General features: G+C 40.4%; 2 protein-coding genes across 4 annotated transcripts in view; one reads left to right on the forward strand and one right to left on the reverse strand.

The window, feature by feature from the left end:
• LOC123317596 (dorsal root ganglia homeobox protein) overlaps positions 1-19,914 on the reverse strand; it is a 139,356-nt gene that overhangs the window by 116,113 nt on the left and 3,329 nt on the right. The window lies entirely within an intron of this gene.
• LOC123317590 (cGMP-dependent protein kinase, isozyme 2 forms cD4/T1/T3A/T3B) overlaps positions 1-19,914 on the forward strand; it is a 66,111-nt gene that overhangs the window by 45,101 nt on the left and 1,096 nt on the right. For 2 of the 3 annotated variants that reach the window (XM_044904182.1, XM_044904181.1), the window contains exons 4-6: positions 18,278-18,734; positions 18,805-18,954; positions 19,321-19,880. In XM_044904182.1, the coding sequence (XP_044760117.1) occupies positions 18,278-18,734; positions 18,805-18,954; positions 19,321-19,880 (1,167 nt within the window). Of the gene's footprint in view, positions 1-2,177; positions 2,340-8,733; positions 9,894-18,277; positions 18,735-18,804; positions 18,955-19,320; positions 19,881-19,914 lie in introns of those variants that run through there. The other variant, XM_044904180.1, reaches the window with a different exon arrangement.

A 19,914-nucleotide genomic window follows, 5' to 3' on the forward strand; every position in this document is an offset into this window, starting at 1 on the left:
TTATGCCTAAAAAGTTGTAACAGGTAGGTAACCGCCGGTGGACTGGAGGGTTTTTTGTGTACGTGAATTTTAAAACGAGGTGCACGATTCAACACCGGCTGTTCGAAATTCCCTCCACTGATTTGCGAATTGTTGCATGAGGTGTCGTTTGAGTTCTTTCTTCCTGATGCTTATTGCTTGTGATTCAGAATTTTATATGACGATTTCCTCTAATAAACTCTTGAAGGGAGTGAAAAAAATTAAAACCCATCCAATACTCAGGATTTCGCCAAAAGTGTTACAAAAATCGAGTTACTCCTCCCAACCTCTGACTGCAATCAACTTATTGGCTAAATTGGGCTGTGATATTGAGGGGAAATACATGTAATCTCTGATATTCATTCTATATCCCCCCTATAATTCTAGAATCTACAGATTAATTCTGGTTTACTACAATTTAACGATTTTCTTATGCAGTAAGTTACATAAACTCTATTACGAGCAATTACACAAACTGCTGCACTAATCAGAAGTCATTATTCACGAACATAATTAGGTTTATCTTTTTTTTTTCAGTTCTCAAGGTTTAAATTTCATGTACGTTTGCGAGTAATTTGATATCCAGAGAATTGTATCACAATTCTCCTATCTAGGTTCATCCTACCTCGAAAGTAGCTGCCTCAGCAGCATGAGTAGCATCAGCGTCATCCAAATCCTCACCTCACAATCATAACCTTAAATATTTTTGGAATTCAGCCACAGATTCTTCAGTATCTGACAACCTTGAATTATTCACAATATAGACAGAATACGCTGTGAATGAAATACTCTGTAGGAAGTTTTTCTATGCAACCACTCTCGGTGTTTTATGAAGAGAATTTTGCAGAAAGTATTAGTTTTCAAGTTATGGTCGATGGAAAATCGGAAATTTTGGAACTTCGCGGAGAAAATAATAAAATCTAAACTTTTTTTTCTAAACGGAAAAAACGAATCTATCACAGAAAAAATCAGCAAATGTCCAGCGTTTTTACTTACTGAACAGAATTGTTCTGTCCGATTTTTTTTTTTTTATTTACCTATATCCACCCATGTCATTTTTACTCACTAATTCGAGGTCGTAGATCACGAACATGCAATTAAATTTTTTGTAGGATCAGTAATTTGGGAGAAAAATAGCTTTTAGTGGAAAATTCCGAATTTTTTTTCAACTTTGAGGATCTATAGCAGCCAGAAAAAAGGAACTAGACATATGCTGATTTTTTGGCGATAGATTGGTTCTTTTCGAATAGAAAAAACCACATTTCATTCACCTACCGCGAACAGTTCAGATTTTATGATTTTTTTCGCGAAGGTCTAAAATTTTCTATTTTCTATGGACCATACCTTGAAAAATAATTTTTTTAAAAAACATCTGTTTGCGTATTCGTGTTCTACGCTCTCGAATCAGTGTACAAGATGAATTTGGTCTTGATCGGAGACCAAATATATTTTTCAAAAAATCGTAATTTTTTCCATACGCATGGAAAATTTGGAAAAATTTTCGATCTCTCCGATTTCCACTAAAATTGGAGTATTCTCTAAATCGAGGACGTAGATTACGAATGTGCAAACAGAATTCTGCTGAAAGGATTAGTTTTCAAGTTATGGTCCAAAGAAAATCGAAAATTTTGGACCTTCGCGAAAAAAATCATAAAATCTGAACTGTTGGCCGTAGTTGAATGAAGTGGGGTTTTTTCTATTCGCAAAGAACCAATCTATCACCAAAAAAATCAGCTTATGTCCATTGCCTCTTTTCTGGCTGCTACACCTCCTCAAAGTTGACCTATTTTTTCGAAATTTTCCAATAAAAGTGACTTTTTTCCCAAAGTACGGATCCTACAAACAATCTAATTGCATATTCGTGATCTACGACCTCGAATCACTAAGTAAAATGACCCGTATTGAAATCGTTCAAAAAATAAAAAAGTTTGTATTTACAAAAATGTGGTTTGCAACCCGCGCTTGCCTATCGTTTTTACCCGCTCTTCCTGGACGAAATTATTGTTTTCTTTTCCAATTTTCCGATGGAAAGACCAGTTCTCACGAGCTCACGCCGCCGCCTATTCCACCACAGATGTTATTGCCGCTTCCACTCCACTCCACTCCATCATCTCTGTTTCGGACCACAGAAGAGAGGAACTACTAGTCGCACGCCAACCGTCGCCGCGTGAGAGAGTGCCGATCTCGAGACGACCTCGTGGAGTTGCGCGCGATATGTCAGTGTTTCTTTTGTTTTCCTCAAATGTCAAAGGTTTCCCCAACGTTCGGATATCGCCTTGGAATTGACTCGGCCAGAACCTGCTGATGATGAGGTTCGTATTGTAAGTTCGCGTCTTTTTTATCGGACGAAAGAAAGAAGACAAGCCCGAGGTGTTGCCAATTTCTGCGAAAGGCGGTAGTTGATTGTTTTCACCATGAAATATCGAGAGTGCTTCGATTTGAATCATTAGAAATCTGCCTCCTTTGTGAACTTGTGTTGATTCGTTGCCAGATCTCGAAATTTATCGGTGATAGACCTGATTCAATATAAATTACTACAAAATCTTTGAGGGGTTTTGAACTTTATCGATAAATGAATAATATTTTGATGGCCATATATAACCTCACCCACAAAATAACCTGGTATTTCGATGTATTCTTCGTAAGAGCAAGTGGTAGGACGGGACAATCAGGAAAATCAACAATTCTCACGAATCTTAACTCGAATCCCATCAATTCAAAATCTAAATCAAATTAGTCGCATGCTAGATAGAGGTAGTAGATGCTTGATTTTTGTTCGGCTTCATTGAATTCCCTTACTCTCTTTCGAACGAAATTAAAAGGTCAATATCGAAACCACATTCATCGAATAAATCAAAATGTCCAAACATATTAGATATGAATCGTACACAATTAAATACTGACACCCTTCTTTTGTACGGGTTAATCTTTCATCATTCAATTCCTAGGCTAGCCAATCTCTTTGTCGAATTCAAGTGGACCCGACGATTATTCGATTGTTGTGTCGTCTCTTCGTGTAAACCAATAACAATCAAAATTCAGTATTCAAGAGGAAGAGGTTTAATTCTATGATCGAAGCCAAAGACCTTGGCCAACAGATTCGATAACCCTACCACGGAGTTAGACATAGTATCATTTCTATGGATTTCTGTTGGGACCGTGAATTTCGGAGCATAGATTTGTTTGGAATCGGTTCATTCGAACATCGATAAATGTTGACAGTACCTATCCATCTTTCACAGCGCCGTTTCTACATCTTCGTCACTTCCCGGGAACACGAATATCCTATTTGCGGCGTCCGAGAGCTATCCCATAATTCCATTTACCGTTTCGCATAATCCCGACAAAAAATCCACAGTTAGATCTCGCCTAAGCGCACAGAACAGACTGGACCGACCACAGACCCAACGCGCTCTAATGACTCTATGTCCAACCACAGATTCGCGGTTGGTATCAAAAAAATACCTACTAATCGTCTCTGAGTCAATTCGGATCATTTTTGCGTGTACATCGTTGATGAATCTAGCTGGAAGTGTACATAGATTTGTTACATCACTCGTTTTGTTCCTTGAATAGATGGGAACGAGCCAATTTATCGTTTAATGAAATGCGTAAGATGGAATTCGTAGAGAATTGCGTCATACCTTCCAGATTACGACGGACAATACTCGTTCTTCCAAGGGATGTCCAAAGTGACCTATCGACGTTTTCTGTCACGGTATAAAAAATATAAAATCGTCTAGATGGAGGTCGCGAAACGTTTTAGCAAATTGCCGATTTTCGCGTCGTGAAAGCGATAGCTATTTCTCTAATAACACCCATCTGAAAAAAATCATAGGCCATGTAATAGCCTCTCGACGGTGTGCAATTACGAGCTACCTGATGAATTTCTAGTTCTGCCAGTGCATACCGTTTTATTCGTTCAGGTTAGTGTTACGCGGAGAATATGCCAAAACAAACATTAAAAAAAAAACAATAATGAAGATCCATTCGAGAGAGATCGGAAATTATACGTTTTAAGAAGAGCGCAGATGCTGCACAAATGGAAAAAATTATAGTCTAACAAATCTTCGTTTTATCTACTGGAACTTTCATTCGTTAATTTCTAGTATTACAATTAAGCGCGTAGTATACCAAGTAGGGGAAGATAATGGGTAATATCCACTAAACTATATACATATTGATGACTTATTAATACGTACACGACGAGAAAACCTTGATCGGCCATATCGAGGAGTAGATACGTGGAAAATGATCGCTTTCTTAATTGGGTTAGAGGATTCACACTCTATAAAGTTAATCGCCGAGTGGACATCCTGGAAGTAGAGAAATAAAGCGATCGTTTTACATGGCGGTTAATTGAACTCGAGACACATTCACGATTGATCCAAAGGTCACTGGATTTGAAACTGCATTCCTCAGGAACAACGATCGAAGCCCGTGTGGGGTTACTCGGATTGCAGGATCCAAACACGAGTTGAAAAAGTACCCCGTTTATCGTTATGGTTCTCTGATAATGAAAAAATAAGGTTATTGCCAAAGTACGATACGTTTCTCATAAGTAACATTTAGGAGACGAAATAAAAAAGTCTGGGGTATTTCTTATTGATCGCGGTGTCTAAATTGATGCATTTCTCCATCGTCCATTGTTCTGTTTCGCAACAAGATTGGTCCGCATTGTTATACAACCCAGAAAAGTTGCAAAAACGCTCGTCAATAGTTAAATTTATGCATTTGTATCACTCGTGGAATATAATTGTCCTCCTGTATTTCTCACGAGAGATCCGCTGCTGAATTATAATTGAATACGAGTGAAAACGAAGCTATATCGACTCTTTAACTCTTTTTACGTTCTTCAATTCCAGTCGACAGTTTTCTCGTTTGAAGAAAAAGGTTTTACGTCTGCAAAAAAAATCACCCTACAGGCTAGACTCGAACCTGCAACCTCTTGATTGCCAATCTACTGCTTTACCCTTGGGCTACCTATACGACAGATTCAATTTGAACACGAATTGTGTCGCTGATATTTTAACAGTTTCTAGTTTAATCTCGGAGGATTTTCGAAGAACTTTGTCATCACCCAGTAATGTGAAAAAACGAAAGGTTTCTGGAGGATAGACTAAACAACAGTGTGCGTGTTGGGTGGAATGAATGCGGCATGTAGATTTCGCTGAAATTAAACAACAGATGCGCGAAACAGCTCTTCAATCTTCACTTCAATTCCTTCTCTATACTAGCAACTTTCTCATAAATAACGAACCGACGGTAATTTATTCACCGGTCGTACGGTCAGAGTGAATCCCTGTCTATTCCGTAAAAGTCACCGTGATCGATGGCTGTACACCGGGTGATGCAACGACGATGACCAATCGAACTGTTACTCGACGTTGCATCAAGTTTCCGCGTTGTTCCTATGGAAGACGACAACGCATCGGCCGAATTTCGTAGCACTACAGTCGAATGATTGGACTATGCCAGGGTGGCACTCTGAATCTTGGAGCAGGATCGGAAAATACAATGAAAAATGCGATAAAATCGGGATTTTCGACGTTTTGACAGATTCGCCATTTTGGATTGGATAGCCTCAGCCGTGTCTCGGGCCTACGGCCCTCACGACTTAGCTCGGACATAGCTTGTGCCTTCTCCCCTCGCGATTCGGCTCGGATCCTGTGAAAGATCACAAGGACTGGAAAAACCGCCTGACGACAGTCGGAACCATTCTTGTCGATTCTCGAAGAACATCCAGGGGAATTCACCATAGGGGAATTCTCCTCAATTTGGGTTATCACTGCATATGCAAGTTTAAACTGAATAATTATGAGTTTCATTCATGAATTTTTCAAATTCACCACGAAAACTATTCAAAATCAATCTTCAAATGTGGGGTTTTAAAATTTAAATCGCTTCGTTTCTAGTTCACGATTTGGCAACAGCGCCTACTAGAAATGAAAAAGAACAATGGCTTGTTCATAAAATATCAGCTGTTGATTCACAGCCATCATAAGGCGCGTACTCACTGGCGAGCCTCAACTGCAACCGGCCATAAAAATCACATAAAATTTTACGACCTTCCTCGTTCGTCGCAGACTTCATAGACCGCCATCTTTGTCTATCTCATCAAGATAATGTATTCGTTGTCCTTTATTATCAGCGCATATTTCAGTCGACGTTGCCAGCTTGTGCAATTGACACAAAATAATTTTTTGGGAAACGGTTGAAATGGTTATTTCAAAACGTGACGTTTCAAAGATATTTCATAAAAAATACATCATTTTCGTCAGAAGGAGTATTCCCCATTGCCAATCGACGGATAGACGTCACACAATGGAAAAAACTATCGGTTTCGAGGCTAACGAGGTGACTTATGCATATTTCCACGTCGTCGGTTCGGTGAAATATTCAAATAGAACCGACACCACAATCTCCGGGTAGGTTGCAACTAGTATTTTCAATGTTACCAGGCTTCGACGTTTGCCATTTCGATAAGGCAAATTCACTTTCACTTCTTCGGTTTTGAACCGGCGCGCTCGACAATGCATGTAACTCCTCGACGTTACGATATATAAATACATACAGTTTGCAAAACCGATACAATGCGCTATATCTGTGAATAAGTGGGCTGCAAATTAACACGAACAACACCAGCGAGTAATTCGGAAATGGCAGAGTTGAAAATGGTCGGGTTTCTCCACAAATTTGGCAACAAATGGAACAGGATTTTCTAAAAAAAGTATGCATAAGTGCCGAGCACAATTCTATAAATTCCTGGGACTTTCAGGACGTTGATTATTCGAAAAATTTCACACTTTCGACAAGAATATTATTCGATTGAAAATTGTGGAAAATCCAAACGTTACACGTGCTCTATCAGTGATCTGATTACAGCTTAACTGTCTTTAAAGAATTTTAATTGATACACGGCTGAATCAGAGTGTGCTAGTCGATCGATGAGTCGATTTAATGACGAAATATAGTCACGAACGAAATTTATCGACTTCAGAACAAAAAGATCATTCCAATCCACTTAGAACCGATCTGAACCATAATCCACGAGCCCTCCAGATTCACAGAAACATCTTTGTTCTCGATTCCTACACACGAATATCAATTGACGGTCGTTCCCCAGTCATTTTCTCGACAATGGAAAACCATATTTTCTTCCCATAGTCCGATGGGAACCGTTTTCTCGTGAACATAAAAATGTTTATCCGAACGTTAAAAGACGAAGAAATTACGTGAGATAATAATAGTACGGGAGTGGATACTGCGACCTGTTGTAATTTCAAGATTTCTCGGAATGAAACGCGGGAGCCAACAGGCGCACGACTTTACTGTTAAATCCACGACTGTCGAGAAATGATCGCTGGCATATTAAGAGATCTAATTGCGGAAAACTTGGCCAGCCAGACCGGTGCTTAGAATTCGTGAGAACCGGTAAAAAGACTTATATCTCTTCCGCGTACATCAGGAAAAAACGTCACCAGCGTTCATAGAACATTTGACGTTTCGAAATCCCAACGAAAAACGTCAAATGTCAAAACTCATAGAGCATTTATATCCCCGATCATCTATGGTCTATCTGCCAGTGTCACCAATGTGAGAAACTGATCAGCACATACGAAATCATCGATACAAAAATGAAATCGACAGGCTATGTTCTAATTCAATGAACTCGTAACCAATTTCGAACATCTATTGACTCGATGAATCGATTATTTATCTATGCTCGCGTATGAGCAACCGCGCTTTCTAGATGCCATGCATATTCAATAATCCTGAATTCCTCGACGAAAAACTATTAAAATCTGCCGCCGAGCGTCTTCAATCGACATGCAAAATGGTACGGTATATTTCAAGAGCGAAAATTTCACTTTTTTCTTCGGTGAGACGCGATTACAATCAGATTAATCTTCAGCGAAGGGTTGTTTCAGTGATTCCAATCCCCTTGAAGGATACAAATCGCATTTCTCTGTAATTTGGTTATTTCTGTGATCAAAGACTATCAAACGTCTCCCAGCACCATCTCTAATTCGAATATCAGTGGTCCTCAGACAGATTGACACATTCTCTCGAGAAGAAATAATCCGTTGATTTCCATAAGCTTCTATCAGAATCAAAATCGCCGGCTACAATTACCATTTTCGTACACGCACCTACATCGGAAAAAATATGGGTCATTGACCACTGAAAAATCACGTCCATATGTCATCATTCACACACGAACGGGATGCAACAACGTTCCTCGACGACTGGACAATGAACCCTGAGGTGGAGTTATTCTCGGGCCATACGACCAGAGAAAAGGAACATGCATCTCTTTACGACGAATAAATCTGTTCTTACGAACACGACAACAACGGCTTATATGTTAATCGGCGAGGATAAATTTGGCTTTTATTATGGCTCGTTTGACGGTCCCCTTATCCCATTCCAGCGCGTTCCGTACCGAAATAATTGAAGTATCAGTCGTCTGTCACTTCCTGAACGCAGTCATGGTCATAGACACTCATTGAGGTTATTGTCATATAATAATCATGAATCAGGGTTGTCATCGGTTCTTTATGTTCAAGAGCATAGAATATCTAACTTCTTCTTAATCCCGATTGTTCACTATTTAAAAAATTGTGTTTCTAACACGACGAATCGATCAAGAATCGCAAAATTGGCATACACCTCGGAAAGACGAATCTTTCCTCAATGAATCGAATGTTACAGCTACATCTGAAGACGAAATATGATCTTCTGCTAGTTCAGAATGAAGATCAAACATCATCCCGGAAAAGCTGTCGTCCACGATCCTTCGTGGTTAGAAATGGACATCCCCAACTATACCAGAGGTAGGCAGTACGAGGCGAACTGGCTCGACACTCAAAAGAGCCTGTCTACTTCTTCCGGGAGGAACTCCTGGGATAAATACAGCGCGAAAAGCCTGGAAGGGACCCTGTCGGCCAAACTTGGTCCTTATCAGAACATGCTGCAAGAATTATCCCTCAAAACCGACGATATTTACACGTTACCCAGAAAATTAGCCAAAGACAGCGTCAGACTGAAGTACCACAGTCAAAAGTGTCTGTCGCGGATCAACGCCAAGTCCGTCTCGGACATCGAGGAAGAAATTCGGAAATTCCAGATGAACCCGAAGGAAGTCCCGAAGCCGAAACCACGAACGAAAGTTCCCAAAAAGAGCAACGAGGACAAGTCGACGCAACGAAAATCGGTGAGATTCGACGAGGTCGACACGGAAATACCGAGCGTATTCGAGGAAGAAGAAGAAAACGTCGTCGGTGGCGCGACGACCAAGGTCAGAGTCATAGCGAACCCCTTGGACCGGCTGTACGAAGAAGAACTGTCGACTCTGTGCTCCAAGGAGCTGAAAGACAGCGGCGTAGAATCGGACGAGGTGTGTCACGACAGGATCAGCTCCTGGGTGGACGAGCAGAACCAGTACCTGGAGAAGAACGAGAAAAGGTCCAAGGGGGTGAGATCCGGCACGGAACTGTACAGGAACGACAGCGGCTTCTACGAGACGAAGAAGGTGCGGCAGAGGATACCGCCGAGGATCTACGCGTCCACGTCGTCCGGTAGCGATTTTTCCTCGCCGAAATCGTCGTCGAGCAGCGACAGGCTGGACGAGGCACAGATCTCGACGATCCGCAAGGGCGTAGACGAGCCGGTCAGGAAGACCGCGAAGGCGACCAGCGGCGGCGCGAAAAACGAGGCGGCCAGTGACTTTCTGATACCCAGACCGAAACTCATAGTGCCCGTGCATAGTTACGGTGTGAGAAGAAGAAGAACTGGCAATCTTATCAGTGATAACGCGATCTCCGAGTGCGAATACGACGGTGGAGTGGAGAAGAACGACAAGGGGAGTAAAGGTAAGATCTGAGCTCCTGCAAATACGGGTTAACGCCAGTTTGACAAAAGTGAGGTTAGAACAGATCACAGACAGGGCTGGGTACTGCCGATTCGACTGTTTTTGTCCTCGGTATTCCTAAATTCATTCAGCTATGGTTTTTCAAGGCAAATCGACCGTTTCAACATTATTTATTATATATGCTTGATAGAACCATTTTTTTCTAAGATTACATTAAACATCTGGGTAATATTAAGGTCGGTTGAAAATTTATATTTCCGAGTATAGTAAAAAACCTATACTTCATTCAAATTCATTTTAGCAGTCGGTTGGCCATGAAATAATTTTCTCAAGTTTTTGTAACTAGAACGAAGTTAGGTTGGCACTCATGAAATGTCGTTAATGTCATAACGACGTTGCCACAACTAATATCAATTTTTATTACGAAAATTCGAAAATGCCGAAAGTGATTGAAAAAAGAGACAGGGTTTCAGGAAGTGCTATTAAGAATCCAGGTCCGCTCATGCAAATAGTTATACCCTGATATTCTAAAATCCACAATACGTTAGACGATAGCGAACATCTTCAATGTAAGAGAATTTATATAATGTTTTATCTGAATCTAAAAGACTTATATTTCAGCTGAAAATTTCCACAATCAGAAAGATTGTGAATGAAGAGTATCACAAAGAATTTCCTTCTATTGGGAGACCCAAAAAAGTGGTGGCATTTGAGAATTTTATGTTCGAGTGAATTAATGCGAAAAGTTTACTACAGGATTTTCGATAAATGTCATCGGAGAATAAGTTCCCTAAAATGGATTTTTCTATTTTTCATTTGACTTGTCCTATACAATGTAAATGTACTAATAAATACCTAATTATTATAATTACATCAATGTATTAAGATGAATAGCCACAAATACGCGCGAGTTGTCCTGTTACTTGTTTATTCATGTGAAATTTTTGTTCAACGGTGAAGTTGCATCTTAACTTGAAACTTCAACTCCTTTTACTTATATTGATGCAAGATGATTTTTGTTGAAGAATTTAACATTCTTGTAATTATCTGTTAATTCCTTCGGGAGATACCCATTCCCAACCACTGCATCATATACATTTCATCTTCGAGTTAATATTTTTGAAATCTACAAATGATGTAAGCCAAAGAAGATAACGAACATTAACTCTCCTCAAGCTAGTGCATATTATGATATTATACTGATCTCTTGTATTTTCCATGCAAATAACTGCATGGATTTGGTATGCCTTCAATCAGTTTGTATGAACTTCAATTATGTTCGTCACATATTTTCCGAAGAGATTCGACATTGTGATAAAATACGTAATAACAGAAACTTTTACATAGAACGGGCAACATAGCGTTGATTTAAAACCCAAAAATGTTTTGACAAGCTTCATAACCCCACATTTTCGTACTATACAGAGTGAAATGTGTCAAATTTCCATGGCCAACCGACTGCTAAAATAAAGTTGAATGAAGTATATATTCGAATTATATGTACTTCTATCGATATAGCCTATCTAACTCAAGACTGGTCAGTAAAATCAGAAATGAGGCTATATCTCCACTGCGGCTGGGTGACCTTCAACATTTTACGTCTTCTATATGGACGTTTTATCATTGTGTATCGTTTTCGTTCTCGAATCGAACCAAGTTCCTCAATGACATCGATCTAGATCAGATCTTTCAACCCGATGCACTGGGGACCGTTACGCTTTCATCCATTCAAATTAGGCACAGATATTTTACGCAGATTGTCTTACGCGTGCAACGAAGTCGTAGAAAAGGCTGAAAAAAAATTGGATCGGAGGTATATAACAGGAGATATCGCAGATTGAAATTGGCGATTTTTCATGAAAATCTGATTATTCCTTCTCGATCAAGGCAACACGAAACCAAACAATGAACGTTCAGTCGTAGATGGCAAAGGGTAACAGCGATAAGTCAATTAATCCCGCATACAATAATTTTCCAGCAACAATGAAACGCCCCGCTTATCTGATCCATACTATATCCTTGAAGATATTCAATTGTCCCATCCATAATCTTCGATGTAAAAGGCCATTGTGCATCTCGACAGACGAGACGTGCATTGTACTTTTATAATCTACCATAGAGGTAGGACCGAGTTGTGTAGAGAAGAGACTGGACGTAGCCACCTATACCACAAGAAGTATATAAAAAACGGACTTTTTGTCAAGTAGACTATGAAATGTCAAAGTTGACATTGACATTTCAACACAAAACGTCATCTGTCAAAAATTTCAAAAGAATATTTTCCACCTTATACCTTATGTACCCTTTACGTTAGGAAGAACATCAATATGTAGTAATATGCCATTAATCGACTGACACTAATAGACCTCTCCATATGTTTTCTCTCGAGCTGTGAAGTGTGAACCGGAAGATCGAATCGATCCAATGAATATTAACGATCGAAATGAACCCAGCATCTATCAAAATTCGAATAAAAATACTATATGTTTCCATTTAAATAGGCCACGAGCGAACTTTCTTCTAATCCCTCATCGGATCAACTTTACATAATCATAAGTCTCAATAGAAACGATCATAAATATAAAATTAATTTCATGTTGATAGTTTCGAATTCTATGGACAAATTAGTTGACAATTGACATTTCGAGTTCAAACCTCCAAACTTATCTTTGTGAACCCTCCAAATTCCTATTCAAATACGCCCCAGTGTTATAATACGCAGAAAAACCACGTAATCCAAAACGCGCATCGAATAATAAATCACGGTGTACGAAAACACGTATTCGACCCGTTAATAAATCGACATTCAGCAGGCTGATGTCGCATTCGCCTCCAATTCTATGGCCCGACAAAGACTGCGTGCTAATAGTTACACAGAATCGCGCTTATAGATGCGAAACCACGATTTTATGATCACCCACACACGTCTACGGTCAACGGTTGTTTCTTCTGGATTCGATATAGCCGGTCGACTATCGAGCTCGATAAAGTTATACGGTCTTCTGTACGTCGTCGGAATGAAAATCGAACCATCGAATGCATTATTGATGTGACGCAATGCACGCGTATTGTTCTGTGTTCGACAGTTGGCTACACTGATCAGAATATAGAAAAAATGCGTGTAAGAGCGTGGATAGAGACCATTGAAAATGTTTTTTCTGTGATGGGTGCATAGAGCTATTGTTTCTCCAGAAAGAAATACTTTTATAATTTAATTTGCAATTTCTGCTTATATTGGCAACATTGTGTCACAATGAAACCGCCATAAATTCACTTTTTCCGCATAAAACGCCCGTAAAAAAGGATCTTACGCAAACGAAAACTAATTGAGGTTCTGTGTTAACGATAGGATGTGAAATACCTGCTCACATACCTTGAAACTAAGAACTGGCGTACTTCAATGTCATACATGAGATCAGTTTCCGCTGTTCGAACCATTTATCGTAAATATTTGTTTTTTCGAACCTTGGCATCTATTTAATTCACGTCAGTACCCCCCCGCTGAACCTGATTCGTGTATGTTTACGTCATAGAGTAAATGTTCTTCTTCTGAATCTTGTATACATAGAACCATATACCATAGAACCTCAGACTTTGTCTATGGTGCTAATACATAGAAAGAGAAGGGATATAATAGAAAATCAGGAACCTATCCAACTATATTCTATGTCCTACAGACATAGATTCTCGATTTATCTCAAAACCAAATATTTCTCTTTGATAACAAATCTGTAGTGAGCTCGAGATTTCGAAAGATTCGATCGGTGCAAAAACCACTAGACGGCTTAAAAATAAACTTGATGCATTTCATATTCACAAGGTGAACATGTCCCGGAGTGACTGTTCAAATGGAGCTGCGGTCATTTCTCGGGTTTTATATCGCCTTACTTTCGATTTCGCCAACGGATCAGGTAACACAAGACGCGAATTAAGTCATAAGTTGATTCATATCGAAAAATTCCCGTAGCAAGCGATAAGGCCAAGAAAGAAAGAACATCGATATCGGGTGTCATTCCGACCTAGCCGCGAACAAAGAACGACAGATCCTCACCTCTATGACCGGAGTCACGTTCCATTCCGTTACATGTGGAGCAGAATCTTTTCACAGCTTCGATATCGAAGTGGCACATCGAACATGAGGTTATGCTTATGCATAAACAGGGCCGGAACTGTCTATGATGAAAGTATCGAGTAAACAAATATGTTATCTGTGAAACAACTCAAATCTAAACTGATCTGTTAGAGAATTTCTATGACGGACATAGAATATGATTACGAGAGCGTTCCATTAAAAATATTCTTATGAATTCTCAACCATGAATGAAAGTGAGAGTTCAAACTCACTATTAGAAAAATTATGCGAATGATTCCTATAAAAACAGTATTTTTAATTCAATGAATTAATTGAAGAAGTCCTACTTATAGGAAGTGAATAGTTTACGTAATGAATACACCTCATAATTCGTAGAATATCTTGTGTAATGCGGTTTTTCCTAATTTCATCGTCTCCATGCATGTAACACAAATCATTTCCTTCGTTTAAAAATCAGAATTCCTTTGATCGGTTCATTTCCTGCCTAGAAGGTCGTAAAACGTCTCAACCTCTGCTTTGAAAGCACTTAACGTATAATTCCATCACTACAGTTTGAATTATTTGTGTTCTATGGTTAGAAGTGAGATTGTTTTGAAGTATGTATCAATTCATGTCATAGATTTGAACATTATATCATAGAACGATCTGCCCGGACAGCAAAACTTATACCGTGATTCTATACTTTTATCGACGAACGCCTAATGCATATTGTTCCAAGAACACGAGGTCTATAAATCAGTGTCGATAAAACCTTGCTCGAAGAAGAACCACCATCATTTCAATCTGTACATTTTTCCGTAATTTTCGATGAGTAACGCATGTTATAATCTGTGATCGCTAACCTTGCCCCGTCAGATCCTTCTTTTGTGGTAGCGGAGCACAAAGGGATCGAGACCATCGTCCACGGTATGAAAAATTGTGCGAGCATGACGTTCAAATACGCGGATTTTTACAGACAAAACAGACTGTGTGAGGCTGGAATAACTGGGTTTCATCGCCGACGATCTCGGCACAACTAATTATTTCGTGGGAAATGAGACTTGTGTCAAGGACGCGTCGTGCGATGCGTTCGCATCGACGACGAACGCATCGGTCGGGTCACAGAACCTCATCACCTGTCATCGCAGCGCTACCGAACACTGAAAATTGTTGTCATTAATTATTTTTATACCTTGCTTCGAGCACGGAACCACGAATTCACAGAAGTGCAACGACCTTGATCGGACGCACCCGTCAATTCACAGAGATTCGTGCCTATTAGTTGGAAATCGAAGAGTACCAAGAAGGAAATGAAAGTTCACGATTTAGAAGAAGCTACCTCGCGTGTCCGTTTAAGGCGAACATACTCCGTGCGAGTACAACATATTCTATATCCAAAGTTATTGGAATCTGAAGGGGTCAGCGAGAAAACGCGCACTTTCTTTTGTTTTCGCCGTAATGCATGATTATGAGGGATAAACGAAGGATCATAGAACCTAGGTTTCGTCACGACTTTCGATTTCTATTGATGCAACGCTGGAATCTCTGTGAACTTTGAACTTGGCTCTTTGATGTATAACGACGCACGACTCGGAAAAACACCATCACGTCAATTATTATTCTTCTCTTCCTGTTCAGTTTCTAATTGGTATATACTAGTTCCGCAAATACCGATTGGAAGGAGCCTAAGTGAAATGTAGCTATATTTCGAATAACCATTTTATCCGGCATACTCTGTTTGTCGTCCCTCACGCAAAACGTCAACTGTCACTGTCAAATTCCATCGCACATTTGACAGATAATTACATCTGTCACTTCGCACTTTCGATATCCGAAGAGAGATGGCGCTCGAAACAAAAACAAAAAACCAATATGCGCGACCGGTATAATTGAAGTACGAGATGACGGTCGAGATCTGAAATAAGTGCCGTTTGGCCGTCGGCGGCTATTCATGCCTTCTTCTGCGGGTCACTGTGTTGCCCCCTCGACTTTGTCACGATGCAATGACACGCAAATGGCCAGTTGCTCGCAGACGATAATTGTAAGTTATTCGGTCTTAAGTATACGGTCGATTTCAGCTTGTTTGGTTTTCGAACCGGTGGCTATGAATTATGCATCTTCTATGTCCACGGACGAGTTATTAATTTCTATGGTGAACACAGAACGAATCGTCTCGCACCGTGGGCAAGGAATTATTTATTTACCACCGTGGGACTGAATTACGATTCGATGAATGCGTTCATAGAGAGGACCACAGAAATCGTTAATAAGATATGATTTATAGAAATTTATTTCTTCTTCGAGTAAACTCGACATTTTTAAAACGGTTGAACGAAAGACTCGATGTCATCTAGGATTCCGATCTGAAATATATTCTTCTCACTCAATTACCTCCGCATCTAAATTCTTAACAACCTCGATTATGGAACGTCCGCATTTCTACGAGACATCTGTCAATCACCCGCAGTCATAGTGAAAGATAAGTCATTTTGAATCTAGTTGATGTGACTCGATAAGGAATGGAGAGAAATCATTAGATCGACCGTGTAAACCGCTACCGTTTCTGTGATCTCACATTCGTGACAGGAGTTTTTCCGCGATTATTTTCGAAATGTCATTTCGTACGTTCTTTCCATCGGCGAAACCTATGGCAATTTATCGTAATCGGATTCAATAAGAAACCTTAAATCGTGCAATTTCCTCGCTTTCATTTTCCTTCAAATCAAATTATTGAAATCATCTTTTCGATAATGTTCCTCTATTCAGTTGACCGCAGACCACGGTATCATATTGATAGAAATCGAAAGTTATGATAGAAATTGTGTTGTATTTTCTGTGGTTGTTATTACCGAGTAAATACAGGGAAGAAGAAAGCCATTATCACAGACTGAGATGCATTGTTTTCTTCTTCAACGGATCGTTTCTTGATCGTTTGTTACCCATTTCGGATGGTATGTAATTTTTTCACTTTCGTTTTCCCTAAGTCAACAATGGGATTCAACCATAATTAACCATTATATACACAATTTTATATAGAAATCCAATTAAGATGAAAAGGAACCATAGACAATTCCCAATGACTTTGTCATAGACGACAAAGATCACAGTTGAGTTCCAACTATAGATGGCAACATTGCTAGCTGGTAAAATGAAGCACAGAAAACCAATCCGGGATTTATTGGCCATAAATTGATACGAACGATTAAACTGGAGGAGGAAAACACTTAGATCCGGTAATTTATAGGCGTTAGAGCGATTCGTTTCTGCGTTCAACAGAACAAAAGCCCTCTACGTTAGGAGTGCATGCCTAAACCAAGAGGCTGGAACTGAAGAAATCAATTGGAATGAGATCGAGACGCCCTACAAAACTGGACGCGTCCAAGATTTGTCGAAAGCCGTGAAAACGTTCGTAGGTATTGAGTTTCTCTGCCGATTTCTCATTTTCTACTGGAAAATGAACTATCCATGTAAATAAATTTCACTATGGAGTACTTTTTGTGTATCCTCGTTTTCCGTATAGATTTCTAATAGAATTCAATGATTTTTATGCTTTCGGGCAACACTGGCTCATTTTCCTACTAGAACAACATGCTACAGTTTGATTTTTCACGCTGCATCTCTCTTACAAATGATAGGGCTCTTTAAACCCATAAATACTATGTCCCTCTAAACTTTCTACAATTCCCAATCTCCTATGTCTATCTGCCGACGAATTTCTTCGGTAAAACAGGAAGTGACCGCCTAGAAACCAGAAACTACAGTCCACCTCGACCGTTTTTATAATTAATACGAGCGCCCAACTTCTTGGTTCCAGGCAGCAGCAGCTGCGGACGGTGAAAAAAAAAAGCGCAGCCATAAAGTGGCATACTGATTGGTTCTCACGCTCTTGCCTGTATGGTCGGTTCGTGATCGAAGCCCGAAGACGATAAAAAACGTCGAAAAGCGGGTTAACCGTCGAAGATGCGTATTAATCTTCAGATCTATACAAACGCGAGCGTTTCCTGCTATTACAGCGCTAGTAGATATTTATATCGAACGGTTCCACGATGGAATCAGCGATGGGATGAAATATCCGTCCACCTCTACGATTCCAAAAACTAAGATCCTCAGTAAAAAGGCCAAATTGACCAAAAAAACTAAATCAAAACAAATTCCAAATCGATTTTAGTCACAAAATAAGATAATTTCCCAAATGGATACGATCCATTCCACTCTCCAAACACCCAGTCGAAAATAAAGCATTTCCCAGAAGTCGACCAACCCTCACACTGAACCCTGTGGAACACCCTCTAACCGCCCCATTTTCTTTACAGAGGGAACCGTCGAGGTGTCCAGGGACAACAAGTACCTAAGCACCATACGAGGCGGCAAAGTTCTCGGGGAGCTGGCCATCTTGTACAACTGTCAAAGAACTGCCACCATCAAAGCCGCCAGCGACTGCAAGCTATGGGCCATAGAGCGACAATGTTTCCAGACGATCATGATGAGGACGGGCCTCATCAGACAGGCGGAATACACGGACTTCTTGAAGAGCGTGCCGATCTTCAAGAACCTGCCGGAGGACACGCTGATCAAGATCTCGGATGTGCTGGAGGAGACCTTCTACGCCCAAGGGGATTACATCGTGAGACAAGGGGCCCGCGGTGACACCTTCTTCATCATCAGCAAGGGAAAGGTGAAGGTCACCATGAAGACTGGAAACGACGCTGAGGAAAAGTACATCAGGACCTTGGAAAAGGGCGATTTCTTCGGCGAAAAAGCCTTGCAAGGGTGAGTGCGAAGCTTCTTATCTTCGTTCTCGTAAAGATGGATATCGATTTTTATTGGGCGCTCTTTGCAGGGACGATTTGCGAACTGCCAACATTATAGCATGCTCTGAAGGTGGATGCTCATGTTTGGTCATCGACAAGGAAACCTTCAACCAGCTCATTTCTGACTTGGACGAGATCAAGACCAAATACAAGGATGAAGAAGGACTAGAAAGGCTCAGGTAAGCTATTTGGCTCCTTCCCGTATACTTTATATCTCAATATTATCCTTTCAAACCACCCTAATGATTGATTTTCACATCGCATGCTTGGCTCCATAAATAGAAGGGAAATCTTGACATTCGTGAGTACTTTATCTTCCATAAGATTCTTAAATTTCCCTCAGGATCCATAAAGAGTGAAGTGCCTAGAAATTCTGCTCAATTATCTCGCCAGTAAAGTATTTTTTTAAATAATGCTGGTCCTTAAACAGAACCCTGAGGAATTCCAACAAATTCAAGTTGTTTCGTACCACAGCTGGCGAAACCTCTGAACCTATTGAAAGGCGAGATTACCAAAGCGAAAGTTTAATATTTTCTCGTTTTTAGGATCAACGAGGAGTTCGCCAACATCCAGCTGAGCGACCTGAGGGTGCTGACAACGCTGGGGGTAGGAGGGTTCGGACGCGTCGAACTGGTGCAAATAATATCCGATCCTGGAAGATCGTTTGCCTTGAAGCAGATGAAAAAGGCGCAGATCGTTGAAACCAGACAGCAACAGCACATCATGTCCGAGAAGGAAATAATGGGAGAGGCAAACTGCCAGTTTATCGTCAAGCTGTTCAAGACGTTCAAAGATCGCAAGTACCTGTACATGCTGATGGAGAGCTGTCTAGGGGGCGAGTTATGGACGGTACTGAGGGATAAGGGACACTTTGACGACGCCACCACGAGATTCTACACGGCCTGCGTGGTCGAGGCCTTCGACTACCTGCACTCCAGAAACATCATCTATAGGGATTTGAAACCGGAGAATTTGCTGCTCGACAACCAGGGTTACATTAAACTGGTGGATTTCGGTTTCGCCAAACGGCTCCAGACGGGCAGGAAGACCTGGACCTTCTGCGGTACTCCTGAGTACGTGGCACCTGAGGTCATCCTCAACAAAGGTTTGTTTGCACCTTCGATGTTTTCCCAAAGTTT

The sequence above is a fragment of the Coccinella septempunctata genome, chromosome 7 (genome assembly GCF_907165205.1).
Source record: "Coccinella septempunctata chromosome 7, icCocSept1.1, whole genome shotgun sequence".
In the NCBI taxonomy this organism is placed as follows: Eukaryota; Metazoa; Arthropoda; class Insecta; order Coleoptera; family Coccinellidae; genus Coccinella; species Coccinella septempunctata.